The 19,664-nt window shown below is 35.4% G+C and overlaps 1 protein-coding gene across 1 annotated transcript; it reads right to left on the bottom strand.

The window, feature by feature from the left end:
* Nucleotides 1-2,654: 2,654 nt before the first annotated feature.
* LOC108202998 (VAN3-binding protein) lies at nucleotides 2,655-6,563 on the bottom strand. Its single transcript, XM_017371672.2, has 7 exons — nucleotides 6,149-6,563; nucleotides 5,633-5,743; nucleotides 4,241-4,661; nucleotides 3,727-3,951; nucleotides 3,501-3,550; nucleotides 3,199-3,256; nucleotides 2,655-3,045 (listed from the first exon to the last, which is right to left on the bottom strand). The coding sequence occupies exons 1-7, from the start codon at nucleotides 6,419-6,421 to the stop codon at nucleotides 2,834-2,836; spliced, it is 1,350 nt and encodes a 449-aa protein (XP_017227161.1). The 5' UTR covers nucleotides 6,422-6,563; the 3' UTR covers nucleotides 2,655-2,833.
* Nucleotides 6,564-19,664: the final 13,101 nt, after the last annotated feature.

Genomic DNA, 19,664 nt, shown 5'->3' with positions numbered 1-19,664 from the left:
GCAAACAGATAATGCATGAATAATTCTTCATGTATGCAGAGTAAATCATATAAAAATTAACAACAACAAACATGTCCGATAAACAAAACAAATATTATAAAAAACGGTTTTTCTAGTGTGTGCCCACACTTAAAAGTTGGTTGAACGGAGCAAACAGATAATGCATGAATAATTTTTTCCAGTATGCAGAGTAAATCATATAAAAATTAACAACAACAAACATGTCCGATAAACAAAACAAATATTATAAAAAACGGTTTTTCTAGTGTGTGCCCATGGGCACATGATAAGCGCGGAATTTTAGAAACTTGGGAGATTTTGATTGGCTCTCCTATCTTAATAATGATGGACCCCCTGCAAATACAACAACCACACAAATCAAAACCTCCCAAACTTATCAAATTCCGCGCTTAGCATGTGCCCATGGGCACAAACTAGACAAACCCTATAAAAAAATAACCAACAAACATACATCACTAATAGTTAATTTATTGATATCATCCATAAATATCATGTCAATACTATATTCTTTTCCCGTATTTGGATTTGTTGACTCCCACATAGCAGTCTATAACTACCTTTGCTTGCAACAACCTTTATTTTTTTAATAATGTATAAACAAACTTCACTTATCGTCGCAGAAAAATGGCACTACCGAGATAGAAATCGAGCAAGAGAACTACCTAAACTCTATAATCTATACGGGTATTTATAGGTATAGAGAGACTTGTGTGCTAATCTTTCCCATAATTAAATAATCTGAAACAAAATCAGATTAAAATTTTCAAGCTACTATATTCCATAAATAATCTGAAACAAAATCAGATTCTGAAACTTGCTTCTAATATACTCAAAACTAAAAAGGTGGTTCTAATTTTTGATATTTTTCATCCAAAAATTCCAAAAAATTAGAAAAATAGAATAGAACGATATGAGAGACGCCACATACACGCCCCTCGCTTCTCCTTTATATAAGTATATTGATGATCGATGATTAACAAAATAATAACTTTTCTATGAGTAATTGATCAAATAACACTCAATTGATAATCAGAATTAAATATATTACTTTTGCTCCGGCAAACCCTTGTTTTCGCTGCTCTATTTTTTCTTTCTTAGCAGCGGCAAACCCTTTTTAATAAAACTTTTTTGGATATTTGTTTGTCTTTTCAGATCTGAGGATTCAAAACATTTTCCAATCTGACTTTGTTTTTCTTAAATCTCAATTCCATAGAGTTACGAACTTCTCGTTTTTTCCAGTGATTTTATTCTCGAAAGTGTCCGAGTTATCTTGTTTTTGTGGGTTTGTTCCCCAAATCTAAGGATTGCCTTGGTTTAGCTAATATTTCATTTACGCATCTGATTACTAGGTTGTCACGTTTGATTTTGATTCTTTTGTTGTCTCACCGTTTGTGAGTTTTGTTATTTTTTCACCGTTTGTGTGAGTATAGTGTTTGATTTAGTAATTGAAATTGTTAGGGGATTGCATTCTCAGTCGATAGCGCAAACTGTTTGTGGCGGAAGCGAAAGTGACGAAGCATGTGTATATATCATCTTCAACAAATCACGTGATTTTATCTCCAAAAAGAATGGATTAATCTGTGATTGTTTCTGTGTTTTGTTTGTTCGACGCGACTGTTTATATAGATTCTGTATGGCTTTTTATTATTGAATTAACTCGTTTATAAAAAAAAATTGATAATCAGAATAATTGTAAAAATTTGACTTGGACTTTACTCTCGGACCATACTCACAGGTCACCAGTCACCTCCCGCTTAAAATAAAGTTGAGACTTTAGTTCGGACAGCAGAAATTGTGATTCACATTACAACGTATTCCGAAACCTTAACACATGTGTCCAAGTTCCAATAATTCAACAAAAGCTAGTGGAAAAAGAAGGAATGTCTCTCGTTCTCTATAATTTTGTACCAAAAATTTGATTCTTTCTTCCTCTTTTTGACTGTCTCGGTCCAAGATTGCCTTTACCACTGCATCAAACACAACACCTCACTCAATCATATGCTTTATTTCTCACTCTCATGGAAAACCCGTACTCCGGATCAAACAAAGTCCGGTGGTAATTCGGTTCTCTAATTTTATGTCTTTTTTTTAAAAAAAATCCGATTATGTGACAAGTGATTATTACAAGAAAATATGATGCCGTTTAGATAAATTTAAAATAAGTGTTTATTGCTTAAAGTAAAGAATTGAAGTAGAAGTGAGAATTGAAGTAAGACTTATAAGTGATTGAAGTGTTTGGAAAATAAGTAGAAGTCGTGAAACAAAAACTAGCATTCCTAACTTTTTATAAGTGCTTCTTGGTTTTTTACACAAACGGTACAAATAAGTGATTTTAACTTATAAATTCAGAAGCCGGGCTTATAAGCCCAGCCAAACACCACCTATGTACCATATATAGATTATTGTCGACAATCGCTCGCCGGACCATTACCCTCTAAAAAGTTGTGAAAAGGATGATTACATTTTCATATTTGCATCACACAACTTCAAAGATGCCTTTCAAAAAACCCCAAGAAAATTTAGCATTTTTCTGGCGAAAAATTAATAACATGTGATACATGGTGCTATAAGAGGCATATTTCGATGCCATTTTGGACAGTTCTTCCTTATTTTGTGTAGTTTTGGACATCAAATTCAAAAGAAAGCGGAGCCGCTAATTTGGATAACTTAATACTTTAATTTTCACCTTTTATACAAACTGAGAATCCCCCAACAAATTCCAAAAGCAGATGGTTAAATACTTAAGCACCTACACATCTATATATAAAACTATTCCCAGTTGTCCCATTTGCAAATTCTTATACCACAAACTTCAAATTTTCTGCCTGTTCTTTTCACCAGCAATTCCCAGCAGCCTTGAAACACCTTGAGTCCATATATCACACTCCCTCTGATTCTTGCACTCGAACTCCACCAGTCCGCGCGACACCGTCTTCAGTCCAAAGTACCGCCGGTGTTCGCCACCCTCGAGCAAGTGGCGACCTGGCCAAGCTGGCATATCTTTAATCACCTCCAGCACTATATCTACAAAGATTGCGGAAATGATTAAAGATGATAACTTTTGATCTTTTATTACTCTAATGCATACTGCTTTCGCAAATCCCTAAATGGCAGGAAGATACCACTAGCTCAGATTCATGAGAGCGATGTAAAGAGATAAAAGCAAAAACAGCTTACTCTTTTTCTTTTTTGTGATGGTCCCTGCAGCATGTCTACTCTTCATCTTCAAAGTCACCTGAATATACATAACCAAAAAAAAAAAATGTTAATATGAACAATATAGATAAAGCTGGTTCATCACATTTTGCTTCATCATGAATAACTTTAACTTTTCAGTCTTGAAATTTTCTTTAAGAAGTTTCCGCTTGCTAAACTTGATCAATACTCATATGATCATACGAATAAAGTCTAGTGATTAAATCTGATCAGACTTTTAAGACGGTTTGCAAATCATTATATTCATAATTACAGAAACAAACCTGGCCCATCCTGTTGATATAAACAGATACAATCTTCCAGTGCAGATCACCTGCATTTAAATATTACGAAAGCCACGTATTAAGCAAACTCCGACTAAGGGTTTAAAACCGGTTCAAGTATTTAAAATGAAAATTGAATGGCTCTGTTAACCAACAGCTTGCAATATTGTAATCATATTGCAATGCGATAGAATAAAGAATTCACAAGGAAATAGATATTATGTACCTTTACGTGTGCGCTTGAGGAGCTCACAGCCTCTGGCGAGTAATTCTCGACTGCAGATACCAAGGAAATTCTCTTCAGGGACAAGCTCACCACTAAAACTACCATTGGAACTATTACTCCCACCATGGCCACTATTATTCATTCCCTTCTCCACAGGGATCACTGCAGCTATATTCCATACATCCTTTAGTGCTCTAGCCTTCAAGGTGGCCACACCTCGCAGAGCTATACGTAACAAGGAAATATAAGCATCTCATTAGGCATGTACTAGTGCACCATAACAGCTGACACCAAGACATTAGTATCACACTGACAACATCCATATTAAAACTAGTGAAGATGCTAATACAACTATCCTCCGTAGAGGTTTAAGTCCCACAAACAAGGTTATGACAAAAATTATTTTATCTATATATTGTAGATATCCTTATATAGCTTATATTGTCATGCCTAATCATATAGTTGCCTAATTATATTATATATATAGTTGCGGATAACAAGTAAAAGTATATACCAGTTGCAGCAGCAGCAGTTAATGTCATGATATCACCAGCTGACCGAACGTTAACAGCTGAGCTAACAACTGATGCTAGATGATCACGTTCCGCACCCAATTGCTCTGCTGCCTCAACACATTGGGCTGCAACTAGTGTCGCGGCCGATGCCACAGCCATGTCAGTTTTAGCCATATGCTCATCTTTCCCCGTCGCAGATGAAGCAGCTGTTGCAGCAGCAATAGCTGCAATAGCAGCAGCAACCCCAGCCACCGAAATAGATGCATGGAGCTGTGCATTTTGAGCCCTTGCTTCCTCTTTCTTTTTCTCTCGCCTGTCCTTCAACCACCTTCCAACTGTCTTTCCACCTCCAGCAGGGACAGGGCCTCCAAGAGTTCCGCCTCTAAATTGGCTGTTTACGGAATTATTCATGCGACTAAACTGCATGCATATAAAATTAGTGTCATTGGCTGTGAATGATAAAATGACAGGGTGCTGAAGTAGCTAAAAGTGCAATAAATGAGTGCCTGCCTAAGGATAAGCAATGACTAGCAAAATGATCACACCACACTTAACTTGTGACCCATAATCAATTTGCCTATTTCATACACTGGACAAGGACCAAATTGCCTTAAATTGAGACCATCTCCAAGTTTTTCACAAATCACTATCAGCCAATTTTGCATAAAAATTCTAACTTTTCCCCAATACCATCCACAAAACTGTAGGACAATTTAATACCAAATCTATCACCCAATCCACTTACTAGAACAGACTTCTGTGTAGGTAAAAAAGTATGACCGCCATTACGAAACTGTGCTTCTGTTATATTAACCATTTCTGGACCATCAAAAAAAAAAAGATCAATCTGATAATTTACAGTCATTTTTTATTATCATTTTTGTTTAGTACATTTTAATGGTGTCTAAAGTACAAAGGAAAGGACTAAGAGTGAGAACTGAAAATATCACCAAACTTTCCCTCAAACCTAATTTCATTTAATTTTAGTTGAAACATTCTTATGAGATGCAACAATTTTAGACAAAAATGAGTTGTTACATTTAATATGTGGAGCACCTCATATTAAAATGCACCACCTACCACAAGCTTAGCATCTCAATCAAATCATTTATTTTCTTACATAGAAACAAAATTGTGAACTATCTTGTCTAGGTAAAGCCAAATATATTGAATTATGCAATATTAAAAAATTTGGACTGCATGATAACTTTCTTGTAAAAAAGGAAAGCCTTAAACATGATAAAGTTATGGGTTAAAGAGAAAGCTGAAACAATATATGATCTCTGCTTGGTTCCTCCTGTCAGTGGTATCAAATTTAAACATACAAGTACAGACATATGTAGGTGTGTCATCTGTCATGTGTGTGCAGGGAGAGAAAGAGGAGAGAGGACCTTATGGTCATCCAATTCAGAAGGAGAGACAGGGGGACTATCACTGAGAGAACCATTCAAAGGACCACTGCTGTGTGAAAGTCTCCCAGATGTTCTTGGTGACACCTCTTGCTGCATAAACAAAGCACCATATGTTCATTTCCACTCAAATTATACATAATGCTCAATTCAAAAATTGCTAAAATAATATGATCATTCACCACAAGCATAAGGGCATAGCCCATTTGTATTTAATTAACAAAGAACTTGATTCTTGAAAGAAAATAAAAAAAACACCCAACAAAAATTACTTTAGCCACTTTGCTAGTTCCAAGAAACCAGTTTTCCCAATGAACCAAAAAACAAATTTGGCATTTACAGTTTTTTATGTCTTAACATACATATATACAAGAATCCAAGAGATAAAAACATGTACAAAAATGCAGAAAAAAACAAGAACCTAGAAAACAAAACTTACACAGATGACTATAAGTATAAAACTAAAACACATGAAAGATTGGGATGTAAAAAACTTACAGACTGAGACATGATACGTTCCATAATGAGCTGAGAAGTCTGAGAAGAAGCAAAGGAGAAAGGGTTGCCAGAAACCATGGCCATTTCCTCCAACTCACCAGCCAAGTCCTCGAAAATGGTGCCACCACTAGCAGCGTTGGTCTTGGGGAGGAAAGGAGGAGGTGGGGTCACAGTTTTAGAGAGTTCAAGAGCAGAGGCACTCCAAGAACGAGACAAGAACTCCATGGGCTCCATGGGAGTCTCTGGTGGTCTGAAGAGCTGAGCCTGGTTCATTTTGTGGGTTTGAGTTTGGTGAGTGGGGAAGTTTTATGTGGAGAGTTAATGATGAGAGTGAGATTTTATAGGGTGGGAGAGAGAGAGAGACAAAACTAAAGTGGCTGCTGAGTGACAGGAGTAGATGTGTAGTGTGAGTGTAACAGTGCTTTTTGTGTGTAAGACTTCGTTTGTTAGTGCGGGCTTGAAATATACTGTCCCAGAATTGGTGAGATTGTGAGACACGAGAGTAATGTTTTTTTAAATTTACATTTGTGATTACATGTAAAATTGCTACCAGTTGAATATATGCTTACAAATACAATCTTCGTATTTTTTAAAAAATTTCAAAATATTATATAGTTGAAATATATATGTAGTGGTTTTTAAAAAACGCCAAATTCATCAAATTTTTATTATAATCTCTTTTTTTTAAACAAATTTTATTATTATCCTGATTGCTGGATATTCATCCCGGTCATATAACAGATAACCGGATATCGTATAAGGATATGCCAAGGACCATTGCTCTTGTAAGAAATACTCCCTCAGTCTGCAGGGAACGCGACACGCTGCGCACGCACTTTAACACACTTTTAAAATGTATTTCTATAATTTATTTTTAAAATTTTTTCTGAACAAAAGGTTAAATATTAAAATTTTATTTTAAAAAAAGCTTAAAATAATTTATAAAATTATATTTTATAAAATATTAAAGTGCATAAAAATAATTTATAAAATTATATTTTATAAAAATATTAAAATCCGTGTCAAACATCCAACGAGTTAAATGAGAGGTAAAGAGTAATTATACCTTGCAAGAAAAACAAGCACACCTAGGTGCACTAGTGCTCGGAGGTTAGTACTAGCTACTAGGAAGAAATTAATTCAACGAGCCAGTCGCCCCAAGTTGCAGTAGTGGGCTCTTGTACTAACCATAATTATAGGCGGCAGACTTCATCCCCACAGGAGCCAGGTTTTGCCACCTTCTGGCCCGGGCAAATTAGGTGACCCCCCCCTGACATTCATATGTTGGGGCACTTTCATTCTTCCAAGCGAGGCAATGTCCTTTACAACAGTGGACAGTACCCTGATTTTACTTCTTTTATTGCAGGGGCCTAGTGCTGAGGTATCTGTTTACTACGTACTTCATACTCACTCCGTCAGTCAAAACATTTCATAATACGAGATAAATTACTAATTTACGTCTAATCTAGATGATAAAATATTAAAATATAAATTTATGTCTAATCTATATGATAAAATATACTCCCTCCGTCCCCTTAAATTGTTTACGTACACTGTTTGCACGTATTTTGAGGCTCGTATAAAGTATAGTTTCATAATTTTTTTTTAAAAATTTTCCTTTTTTGAATAAGAGTTTAAACTTCAAACTTTTATTCAGAAAAAAATTAAAAAAATATATTACGGAACTATACTTTAAATGAGCGTGGAAAAACGTGCCAAAAAGCAACGTAAAGAAATGAGAGAGACATAGGGAGTAGTCGCGAATGTTCTTGTTGGATCCGAATTTATGAGTACTTTAATACAATGACATTTTTATATTTAATATTAATATAAAATCAAAATTATTAATGATCAAAAGTTTGTATTGACAAATATGATAAATAGAAATGGAAAAGGTATTTAGGGACTGAGAGAGAGAATCAAAATTTCATATCAAAATGATCAAATACAAAAAAAAATTCTGCTGCTAAACAAGTGTTTTGTGCACTACTCCCTCCGTCTCTTTATTCTTTTCCTATTTGGGATGTCGGTACTGTTCATAACATGAGACAAATCACTAATTTACATCTAATCTATAAAACTAAATATAGTCATGAGTGATCTTGTTACATTCGTATTCACGAGTACTTTAATACAGTGAAGTTTTTATTTTTAATGCTACTACGAAATGAAAGATATTAATGATTAAAAATGTATGTTTGCAAACGTGAAAAGTACAAACAAGAAAAGTATTTAGAGACGGAGGGAGTATTATTTTACTTTAAAATTGCAGTGAGAGTGATGACAAAATGGATAGCATGCTATCGTTGGGTCATCATACCCCTCTTGTGGGATCATCTCCTTCGCCAGCTTTTGCTTTTGTGTCTTCAAATTCACTGTCTTTGTGACCATCGGATTAATTTTACTTTTTTAAAAATAATAATTTATTTATGAAAAAAATATATGAAATTATAACTTTTTTCAATTGAGTCCTTTTCCTTTGATCACATAATAAATATGAAATAACTACTTAACATCTATATTCTTAAAATTATAAAATATATATCTCTTGGAAAAAAAGACTTTAATTTATGAGTTTTTTAATGTCCCCAGATGGACCCAATGACTTTATGTTTCTGTGCAGTCAAAAAAATGTATATGCATCGATGCGAGTTTTGTGTACAATTATGCACTAATTCGTAAATATTATTGAGATATCCTTATTTACGTAATTTTGTGTTGCTTACCTTACGGACGAGGATTTGACTTATAAAGCATAATTTTATAAAGTACCTTGCTTTTTTCTAAATAAAATTTTAAAAAGTTATGAAATTATATCTCATATTTCATATCAAAATAAGTGTTAAATAAAATAAAAAATTATAGAAAATGAAAGAGACAGAAGGAAGGAGTATGTTTTATTGAATAAAAATAGACACTTAAATATTGACGTGTAAAATATTTTTGATTTCATCATAGGAAGGTGATAAGATTACAAGAGCCGTTCTCAAACCAGAATAATTTTGTTAAGGTGTAACATTAATCGTATCCTTGTTGCAAAATACCAGATTTTTATCGCGGGACTATGATCAAATTCTGTACATGGACACTAATTTATATTAATATACACTCCACTGCACTCCACATTTTCTTAGAGCAAGTCCAATGCTAGATGCTATATATTTATTGCTATTGCTATAATATAGCACCAAAAAGTGTTTTTTAGTGCTAAAATAAAACTTGCACTCCAATGCTAAGTTCTATAAATAGTTTCGAATTTAACCAACTCATCAACTTTTACCTAACTTCTATATAGAACCAACTCATTAACTTTTACCTAACTCATTAACTCTTTAACTAGTTTCTAATTTCTAGTTATTGATGATGACATGATGTGACAACATAGATGGATTATCCTTGATTTCAAATATAGAACCAATGATGCATCTAAGCATGGATGCATCCAAATATAGCACCCCTTTGGAGTTGAGTTTTTTTACTTTTGATGCTATAATATAGCAATAGAACCAAGTATAGCATTGCATTGGAGTTGCTCTTGCACATTCAAAAGTTTTGAAAATGTTAAACTGTAACTCTGTAAGGTTTAAAAGATTATTACAGAATACAAACCTGTAAGAGGGGGTGGGTGTAGCAATTATGGAATGTTTTTTTTTTTTTTTTTTTAAGAGCAAACAGCGAAATATATTAAAGAGTAGAAACAGAATACAATGTCCCCAAGCTGCTTACAGCCCACAAAAGAGAAACCTACCAACTCACAATACTTGTTTTGCCTGGGCATTCTAGCAACCAAAAGAGAATAAGAGACCTAGGGACACCTACCTTAAAGACTATCTATCACTACAAGCTAGACTACGGCTGCATGCTTAAACATCTCTAGAAACATGCGAAAAAGATACATGATTAAACTGGGTTCTTGGAGGTGGAGGGTTTGTCTCCATTGAAACCCAACAGATCCAACACTTGGTCCACAGACATCAGCTGATCAACATCATTACCGAGGAGACTTGGGAGGGAAACATAGAGCTTGGGAATGACTGATTTTAGGGTTCCAAGTAAAGCATGGTGGAGAATATCCCTAGAGTAAATCTCCTTACCAACAGCTGCATTCATGTTAACTTCAGGGTTGTCAAAAACAGAAGAGTAACAACCGAGCTTCCCCTTATCCATGATCCTAATAGCCTTCTGGCCAAACACACCATTTTCATTGAAAGAGAAATGCTCCAAAACCTTGTTTTTTCCTTTGTCCCTATACGCCTGCCTCGGCATTTCATCACAGCACTGTTCATCAAGCTTGCGTTTTTTGGGCGGCGGAGAACCATCAATCACCTCCCCCTCCCCCAGATTTGTTTGAACTTCAATGGAAGGGAATGGCAGGGTCATGCCCATGTCTCTTGCTAGGTAGTAGCCCAAATCTCCCACTGAGCCAGATATCTCTCCAAACACCACCCTCTTAGTCAGGCCATAGTGTGCCAGATACGCAGCTGAGCTGTTCATACGCTGAGGGACGCTAGTGATGACTCTCTTCATCTTCTTGCCATTGTAGTGGTTTGCGTAGATAGTGTTAAAGCTACTATAAATTTCCAGCTGCTCATCATTTAGAAAGACATGTTCCTGGTGTCGGATGGTGTCGTACACCTCCACATTTGAGGTTTCGATATGAATCAGCTCCCACCCCATCTTTTGTGCGTGAATTAGTGCCGACTGAATACCAGACATTATCGCTTGCTCTTCAGTGAGATTTGGAAGAAGCCCCAATGCAGCCCACAGCTGAGCCCCTCCAGAATCCCTTGCAAGCGCCCCAATGCTCACTATAGCTTCATGAAGCAGAGGATCCTCAGAAATTTCACAGAAGACATTGATCTTCTTGTAACCTGGATCAGGAGTTTCCCAGGTGAAGTCCATAGAGAAAGGTGAGAGAAAACTGAGAGGTTACAATGGAAGGAGGTTTTAGAGCTGTGGAGAAATGTATGTCAAGAAAGGGCTCAGAAAACCCATAATATAAAGGCTGTAGTGCAGTGACATTTGAAATCTAGGAAATTTCATACAGTACACACGAAACGAGGGAACTAACGGCATGTTGTGAAGAACTGAGGGTTAAAACAGAGACACCGATTGAAAAGTCTGATAGACCGGGTATAAGCCACCTGACATCCCTCGTGCAGACCAATTAAAAGATTTACTGCAGCCCGGATATTCTTGAGAAATCTAACAAATAGCCTGCAGCTAGAAGAGCCTTGGAAAGCTAAAAACCTCTAAAAGGCCTGTCACTATTGGGGTGTATGCCAGGGCGTTATAGGAGAAAAACTGTGACTTTCATGGGCCTGCCTTACCAATCCAGCGCACAGGCGGGCCACACCATCAAGAAATGTCCTTAAGTCCAAGTGGCCTTCATAACTGGCCTATGTAACCCAGATTTAGCTAGAGAGTCTGCATTTTCATTCAGCGATCTTGGAACATAGTGGATAAAGATTGACACATTTATCATGTGCTGGTACTTAAAATCCATATACAATATAGGAAAGTCGAATTGCAGACCTTTGTTAAGAGCATTGACTGCCGTAATTGAGTCAGAGCACACCACCGCTCTTGTATACTTGATGTTCCGAGATGCTAAACAATTTATTGCGAAGATAATGGCTTGTATTTCAGCATGGACGGCCGAAATTGCTAAGACTGGGCCTGAGAAAGTGAGTATGGCTCTGCCCTCTTTGGTTTTTATTGTTCCACCCATTCCTCCCGAGTGAAAACTTTCTGAAGTAATCCCCCATGATCCATCCACCGCACTTACTATATCAAAACAAAGGAACTTATAGGTCCAAAATTCCGAGGAAAGTTTAAACGAATGTAGTGCCACAGCCCCTTGTGGATTAATTCTCCAAATTGGTGTGTCTCCATAGCCCAGCAAATTTGAAGCCCGACCCCATTTAGACACTCTAATATATATTAGCTCCACCAGATTTTCTTTCTTAATTCTGACTTGCTTGAAAATCAGCTCATTCCGTGCTAGCCAAATTGACCATAACGCAGCTGCTATGACCATATGCCAAATACGCCCTATAGATGATGAGACCTTGCTATTCAGGAGTCTGAGCAAGGAGAAAGGTAATCCATCCTTCTTGAGGCCAGGCATACTCCACCAGTTACTGATGAATTCCCACGTCCATTTTGCTAATTCGCAATCCCAGAAAAGGTGTGGTATAGTTTCTGGGTTTGAGCCACACCATGCACACACATTCATGATATCCTTTAAACGGGAATTTAGGAACGATCTTGTTGGCAGAATCTCCCACGCCAACCGCCATAGGAAAGATACAATTTTTGGAGGTCCTTTAATTGACCAAATTTGATTCCAGTCCTTATGCATGCACACAGCATGCCCATTTGTTTTCTGAATTTCAGCTGAGCAAGCGTTTGTGGTAAACTTCCCATTGTCAAACATCCAGACTATTTGATCTTCACCCTCCCTTAGTGAGACTGTTGAAAGCAGAGCAACAAAACTGTCATAAGTCTCTTGTAAAGGGGGGGGAAGTGTCTCCAGCCATCCATGATTTGTCCCGTTGGTGCAACTATCCCAATGTGAGAGGAATTCTCTCACTGTCAGATGCGGAGTTGAGAAAAACGAACAGATGCTCGGGAATTTTAGACATAGCGGCATATCATCTATCCACCAGTCTTCCCAAAACAGAATAGAATCTCCTCTTCGCAAAATCCATTTAAAACACTTCTTTCCAATCAATGGGGTCATCTGTGCAGTCCCAAGAGCGCGTATTATACTTTTGACTATAGGAGAGCATGCTTTTGTATTGATAGATCCAAGATCGTAGGTCCATTGTTTACCGTATCTTTCCGCCATTAATTTATTCCAATAGCTTCCTCTTTCTTTGTATGCTCTCCATGCCCACTTAGCCAACAGGATGTTGTTCCTTAGTTTGATTGGCCTCAAGCCCAATCCACCGCATGTCTTTGGAACACAAATTTTATTCCAGCTTAGAGCATGCAGGTTTCTTTTGGCCCCATTACCAAATTTTCCCCCCACAGAAACCGACGACGCACCATTTCTATCTTATTAACTACTGATGCTGGTATCTGGAACAGACTAAACCAATACGTAGGAATGCTGTCGATTACAGATTTGAGCAACATTGTCCTCCCTACTATCGATAGATTGGAGGCGTCATATCTCTGCACACTTGTAAGAACCTTGTTCAACAGAGGTTGCCAATATTGTATGTTGGCAGGTGAAGTTCCTAAAAGAGCACCTAAGTATTTTATGGGTGCCTTACCAACTTCACAGCCCAGTAATGCAGCCCACCTTCCAGAATCACGAGCTGAGTTATTAAACCCATAAAGCGAACTTTTGGAGAAATTTATTTTTAAACCAGATATAATCTGGAAACACTGAAGGACTCGCTTTACCCCCAGAATAGAGCTGATGTCTTTACTTAAGAAGAGGACCACGTCGTCTGCAAATTGGAGATGCGTGATGGCGCTTTTACAATTTGGCAGGAGGATGCCATTTATGATTTTATGTTCAGCGGCCCTAGTCAGTAACGTGGCTAACACTTCTCCCACTATGTTAAATAGTAATGGAGACAACGGATCGCCTTGACGCAGTCCCCGCGAAGGAGAGAATTCAGCCGACGGGGATCCGTTAACTAAAACCGATATTGAAGAGCTCAGAAAGATTGATGAGATCCAATTGATCCACCTAGCCTCGAAGTTCATTTTCTGCAGAGTTTCCATGACAAAATTCCATTTGATATTATCAAAAGCCTTTTCGAAATCAATTTTGAACACCAGCCCTTCTGCTTTTTTTGCCTGCAGAGCGAAAATTGCCTCGTTTGCCACTAAGATACTATCTGTGATTTGCCTTCCTTGTATGAAGGCAGATTGTGTTGTACTAACCAAAGAATTCATGACGCCTTTGAGCCTTCTTGCCAACACTTTCGACAGCAGCTTCATCACCGAGTTCATGAGACTAATTGGTCTAAACTGTGAAGGGGTTTTTGGATTTGGCACTTTTGGTATTAGTGCAATGAAGGAAGCGTTATAGCCCTTCGGGATACAACCTGATTTGTGAAATTCCGAGAAGAATTGCCCCAGTTCATCTTTGATTGAAGGCCATAGTGAACGTAGCACAGCAGCAATAATACCATCCGGACCTGGGGCCTTTGAGCCATCAGTATCCTGTAGTGCTTCATAAATCTCCTCAAGGGTGAAGTCTTTGATCAAATCCTGTTTGTCCATAGGAGTCAACTGTGGGAGCATATCTTCTGCAATATTAAAGATCTTGACCGTAGAGGATTCCGTGAGCAACGAATGGAAATGGTTGTAGAAAATCTGTTTTATTTCCTTTGGGTTGCACACGGTTTCTCCACCAATAATTAAAGAGGAGATTCTATTTGAATGCTGTCGTTTGACTAGAGCGTTGTGGAAGAATCTTGTGTTTCTTTCGGCCTTCAGCGCCCAGTTTTGTCTTGATTTTTGACACAGGGTGCTAACCTTTATGTTAAGAAGCTTGTCCATTGCTCTCTTAATATCTAATCCATTCAAACTCTCATCTTCACCCTGATCCAACCTATTCTGCTGCTGTACCAAAGCTTTCAACCTGTCATCAATATTCCCAAACTGTGCCGATGACCATGATTTTGCCACCTTACGCAAATTTCTGAATTTGGCTGTGAAATTACCCGTGTTACATCCACTCCAAACCTGGTTTAATAGTTTCACGAAGCTTGGTTCCTCCAGAAGATAGTTGAAGAATTTATATGGTTTTGGACCCCAATCTTCTGCTGTGATTGAGACACATAAAGGTCGATGATCAGAGGTGTACCTGTCATGCGCAACGGTTGTCCAATTCCCAATGGCCAGCCAATCATTTGAGACCAAAATTCTATCCAACTGGCTACATTTTTGCATAGGCCCAAACCAGGTGAATGTTGAATTCCTTATGTGCACCTCTGTTAGTTCAGCCATCTCTATAAACCGATTGAAATGGTAACTATCATGGGCATTATACTGAGTATTCAGCCTTTCCTTCTTCCTGCGCACCGAGTTGAAATCCCCCAGAACTAAGACATGTGCTTCCATCATTCCCACTAATTCTGCTGAGATTTCAGTCCATACCTCTCTTTTGCGTTGTGTGCTCTGCGGTGCATAAACGTTTACAATTGCAAGAGTCCTGCCGTCTACTTTACACATTCCTTTGACTATGATCCAGTTGTTATTATACTTATGGTAGGTAAAGGAAAACACACTAGTATCCCAAATAGTTAGTAGTCCCCCAGAAAGACCATTCGATGGTGATGCCACCCAATCTGAACTATGTGGGAATCCCAAAGTGCCAATGTCTTTCTGCGACCACAAACCACATTTCGTCTCTTGTAGACAAACCACTGCAGGGCGTATCGCTGAAACTAGATTCCTAACTAAATGTCTAGATGAGGAGCCATTCGCCCCTCGTAGATTCCAGGTTAAAAAAGATTGCAAATTCATTAAAGCTATCAGAGAGAGAAAAAAGGAAACTTACTGTAAGTTTTCCTTGATGAGCTCGATAGAGCGATCCTTGGAACCTGCAGGGATCAATCCCATCATCCTGCCTGTTTCATAAATAGCCTCTGCTTCCTCAAAGCCAGCATTTAGAAAGTAGTGGGAAGCCTGCTGCAATCCTTCCCCTTTAGATTTCTTCCTCCTCGGTAGCTTGAAATGTTTGTTTAACTGAGGCTTTTTATACTTTCTTGGACGTCCTCTTTTCACCTGTACTTTCAGATTGTATACTCGTCATACAAAAAGGCTGACATTTAATGACCTATTTGTGGAGACGAGCACTTCTCCATTTTAGCTTTAGGAAAGCTTCAGCCTTCAAGTGCATCATTAAATTTTTTTTTATTTTTTTTACGAAGTGCATCATTAAAATTAATTAACCAGCAAAAAGAATGTTGATGGTTCAAACATCCGCAATTATAAGATTATTATAAAAATGGTGGTAGGCCCCGTTTCATCTTTTATCAATTAAACATGATATGCTTCAGCCTTCATGATTACAAATCTTGATATCGGTTCTACTGCTCCCTCTGTTTCTAATTATTTTTTCCGGTTCATAACAGATGACAAATTACTAATTTACGTCTAATCTATAAAATAAAATATAATCATGACTCATGAGTGATCTTGTTGTATTTGAATTTATAAGTACTTTAATACAATAAAGGTTTTATATTTAATATTAATATAAAATCAAAGATATTAGTGATCAAAAGTGTGTATTAGCAAACGTGATAAAGATAAATGGGAAAAGTATTTAGGGACGGAAGGAGTAATAGATTATCTCTCTCTCATTCAACACATTTCTCTTCTCTCTTTTTTTATTTCACTTCAACAATAATTTAATTTTATATATTATTATTTAAATAATAAGACATAATAATAAGACAGGTTGTCGGAGTTGACATAATACACTATCTTTTATTATATTTATAAGATAAAACATTGTTAAACTTGCTCTTACGACATTAGGTTATTGAGATCGAATTAGAAAAGACTTTGCTTTTCGATTTGTTACGATTTACAAGCTACTGAGTCATCTAGCCATAATAAGCTGCACAAGAGCAATGCTGATCTAACCATCAATCATCAATCATCATATATATATATAAAGGAGGATGCGGGCGTCTCCAGAATTGCTCGATTCAGTCTTCTGATTTTTCTTGAATTTCGGAGAGAAAATATAATTATAATTCAGAAAATCAGGTCCAAGAATTCTAAAAGTAATATGACTCTTTTCTTATCGAATTCTAAAGGTAATACACTCCTTTTTTATCGAATCGAATTTTAAAGGTAATACAATTCTTTTTTATCGAATTCTAATTTATCGAATCGAATTTTAAAGGTAATACAATTCTTTTTTATCGAATTCTAAAAGTAATAAAATTCTTTATATATTTATATATTGAAGATTTATAACAGAACTAAAATTTTATCTTCAATTTTATTTTATTCTATTTTATTTTATTCTTTTTCTACTAATATTGTAATTTAAATTTCTGATTTTTCTTAAATTTCGGAGAGAAAATATAATTATAATTCAAAAATAAGGTTCAAGAATTCTAAAAGTAATACAACTCTTTTCTTATTGAATTCTAAAAATGATACAACTCTTTTTCTTTTTATTTAGTATTTCTTATTGAATTCTAAAGATAATACAATTTTTTTCTTATTTAGTAATCCAAAAAGAAATAGAATTATATTTAAAAAATTAGGTTTTAACCAATGACTAGGAATCATAAAATAATAATAATTAACAAAAAAAATAGGATATATAAAATAAGAATCATATATTGATTTTATAATAATGTAAATGATTCTTGATTAGTATTGTGTTTGACGTGCACGGGAGGCGGCCCAAATTAATTTTTATCTAAATAATAATAATTTTCCAATTAGTATTATGTTTGACGAGAAAGTGGCTAATATAATTTTTATCTATGTTATAATTTTTTTTTGTTGAAACGGCGGTTCAAAATAATTACAAAATAAAATAGGATATATAAAATAGGATTCATATATTGATTTTATAATAATGTAAATGATTCTTGATTAGTATTGTGTTTGACGGGAACGGGAGGCGGCCCAAACTAATTTTTATCTAAATAATAATAAATTTTCTATTAGTATTATGTTTGATGGGAAAGTGGCTAAAATAATTTTTTGTCCATGTTATAATATATTTTTTTTGTTAAAACGGTACCACGGTTCAAATTAATTTTTATCCAGTTATAATCTTTAATTTTATCATAGTTAGAATAATTTTATTAGTGTTGTGTTTGACAGTATAGCGACTTAAACTAATATCTAAATTGTAATGTTTTTTTATTAGTACTGTGTTTGACAAGAGAGCGGCTCAAACTAATTTTGATCTAAATTATAATATTTAATTTTATCTTAAAAATAATAATTATGGATTAATATTATCTTTGACGGGAGGGAAGTTCGAACTAATTTTATTATTAGTATTGTGTTTGACATGATGTCCACTTATACAAATTTTTGTACTAATTATAATATTTTTTTATTAGTGATATGTTTAACGGGAAGATGACTCAAAATAATTTTAATGCTATTCATATCAAAATTTATAACGCCGCCGCGAAGCGCGGCTTTTTTCACTAGTCAATATACTTATATAAAAGAGAAACGAGGGGCGTGTAGGTGGCGCCTCTCACATCGCTCCGTTTTATTTTTCTAATTTTCTGAAATTTTTGGATGAAAAATATTAAAAATTAGAACTACCTTTTTTAGTTTCGGGTATATTAGAAGCAAGTTTCAGAATCTGATTTTGTTTCAATTTTGTTTCAGATTATTTATGGAATATAGTATCTTGAAAGTTTTAATATGATTTTGTTTCAGATTATTCAATTATGGGAAAAACAGATTATTTATGAAATATAGTATCTTGGCGCCTCTCACATCGCTCCTTTTTATTTTTTTAATTTTCTGGAATTTTTGGATGAAAAATATTAAAAATTAGAACTACCTTTTTTAGTTTCGGGTATATTAGAAGCAAGTTTCAGAATCTGATTTTGTTTCAATTTTGTTTCAGATTATTTATGGAATATAGTATCTTGAAAGTTTTAATCTGATTTTGTTTCAGATTATTCAATTATGGGAAAGACAGATTATTTATGGAATATAGTAGCTTGAAAATTTTAATCTGATTTTGTGCAGATTATTTAATTATGGGAAAGAGTAGCAAACAAGTCTCTCTCCACCTATAAATACCCGTATAGATCGTAATATTTTGGATCATCAAAACACAACCTCCTCTCTCAATACCACAAATCTACCCGATAGTTCTCTTACTCGATTTTTAAAGGAGAAGCGAGGGGCGTGTAGGTGGTGCCTCTCACATCGCTCTGTTTTATTTTTTAATTTTCCGAAATTATTGGATGAAAAATATCAAAAATTGGAAATACCTTTCTCTTGCTCGATTTTTAACTCGGAGGTGTCGTTATTCTGCAACGATAAGTGAAGGCTGTTACAGTGAAGGTTGTTGAAAGCAAATGTAGTTATAGACCGTTATATTGGAGTCGACAAATCCAAACACGGGGAAAGAATATAGTCTTGATAGGATATCGATGGTTGATGTCAATTAATTAACTATTAATGATGTATGTTTGTTGGTTATTCTTTTATAATATTTGTTTTGTTCATCGGACATGTTTGTTGTTGTTAATTTTTATATTATTTACTTTGTATACATGTAAAAATTATTCATGCATTATATGTTTGCTCCGTTCAAGCAACTTTTAAGAGGGTAGTTATATTTAAGTTAAATGTTTTTGTACACAATCAATTTAAAAAAATTAGAGGAAGGTGACAATGTAAGAACATGATTACTTTTCCTAAAAAAAATAAAATTTTAAGATTCGTCACGCTTTAAATTGTTATTTACGTGTATAAATTTATTGTCATTTTTTCACCATGAATTATAGTCCAATTTTGCAATTTTATATATTAG

Source organism: Daucus carota, chromosome 9, assembly GCF_001625215.2.
Source record: "Daucus carota subsp. sativus chromosome 9, DH1 v3.0, whole genome shotgun sequence".
In the NCBI taxonomy this organism is placed as follows: Eukaryota; Viridiplantae; Streptophyta; class Magnoliopsida; order Apiales; family Apiaceae; genus Daucus; species Daucus carota.
The sequence above is the reverse complement of the archived record's forward strand: the minus strand, read 5'-3'. Positions and strand labels throughout refer to the sequence as shown.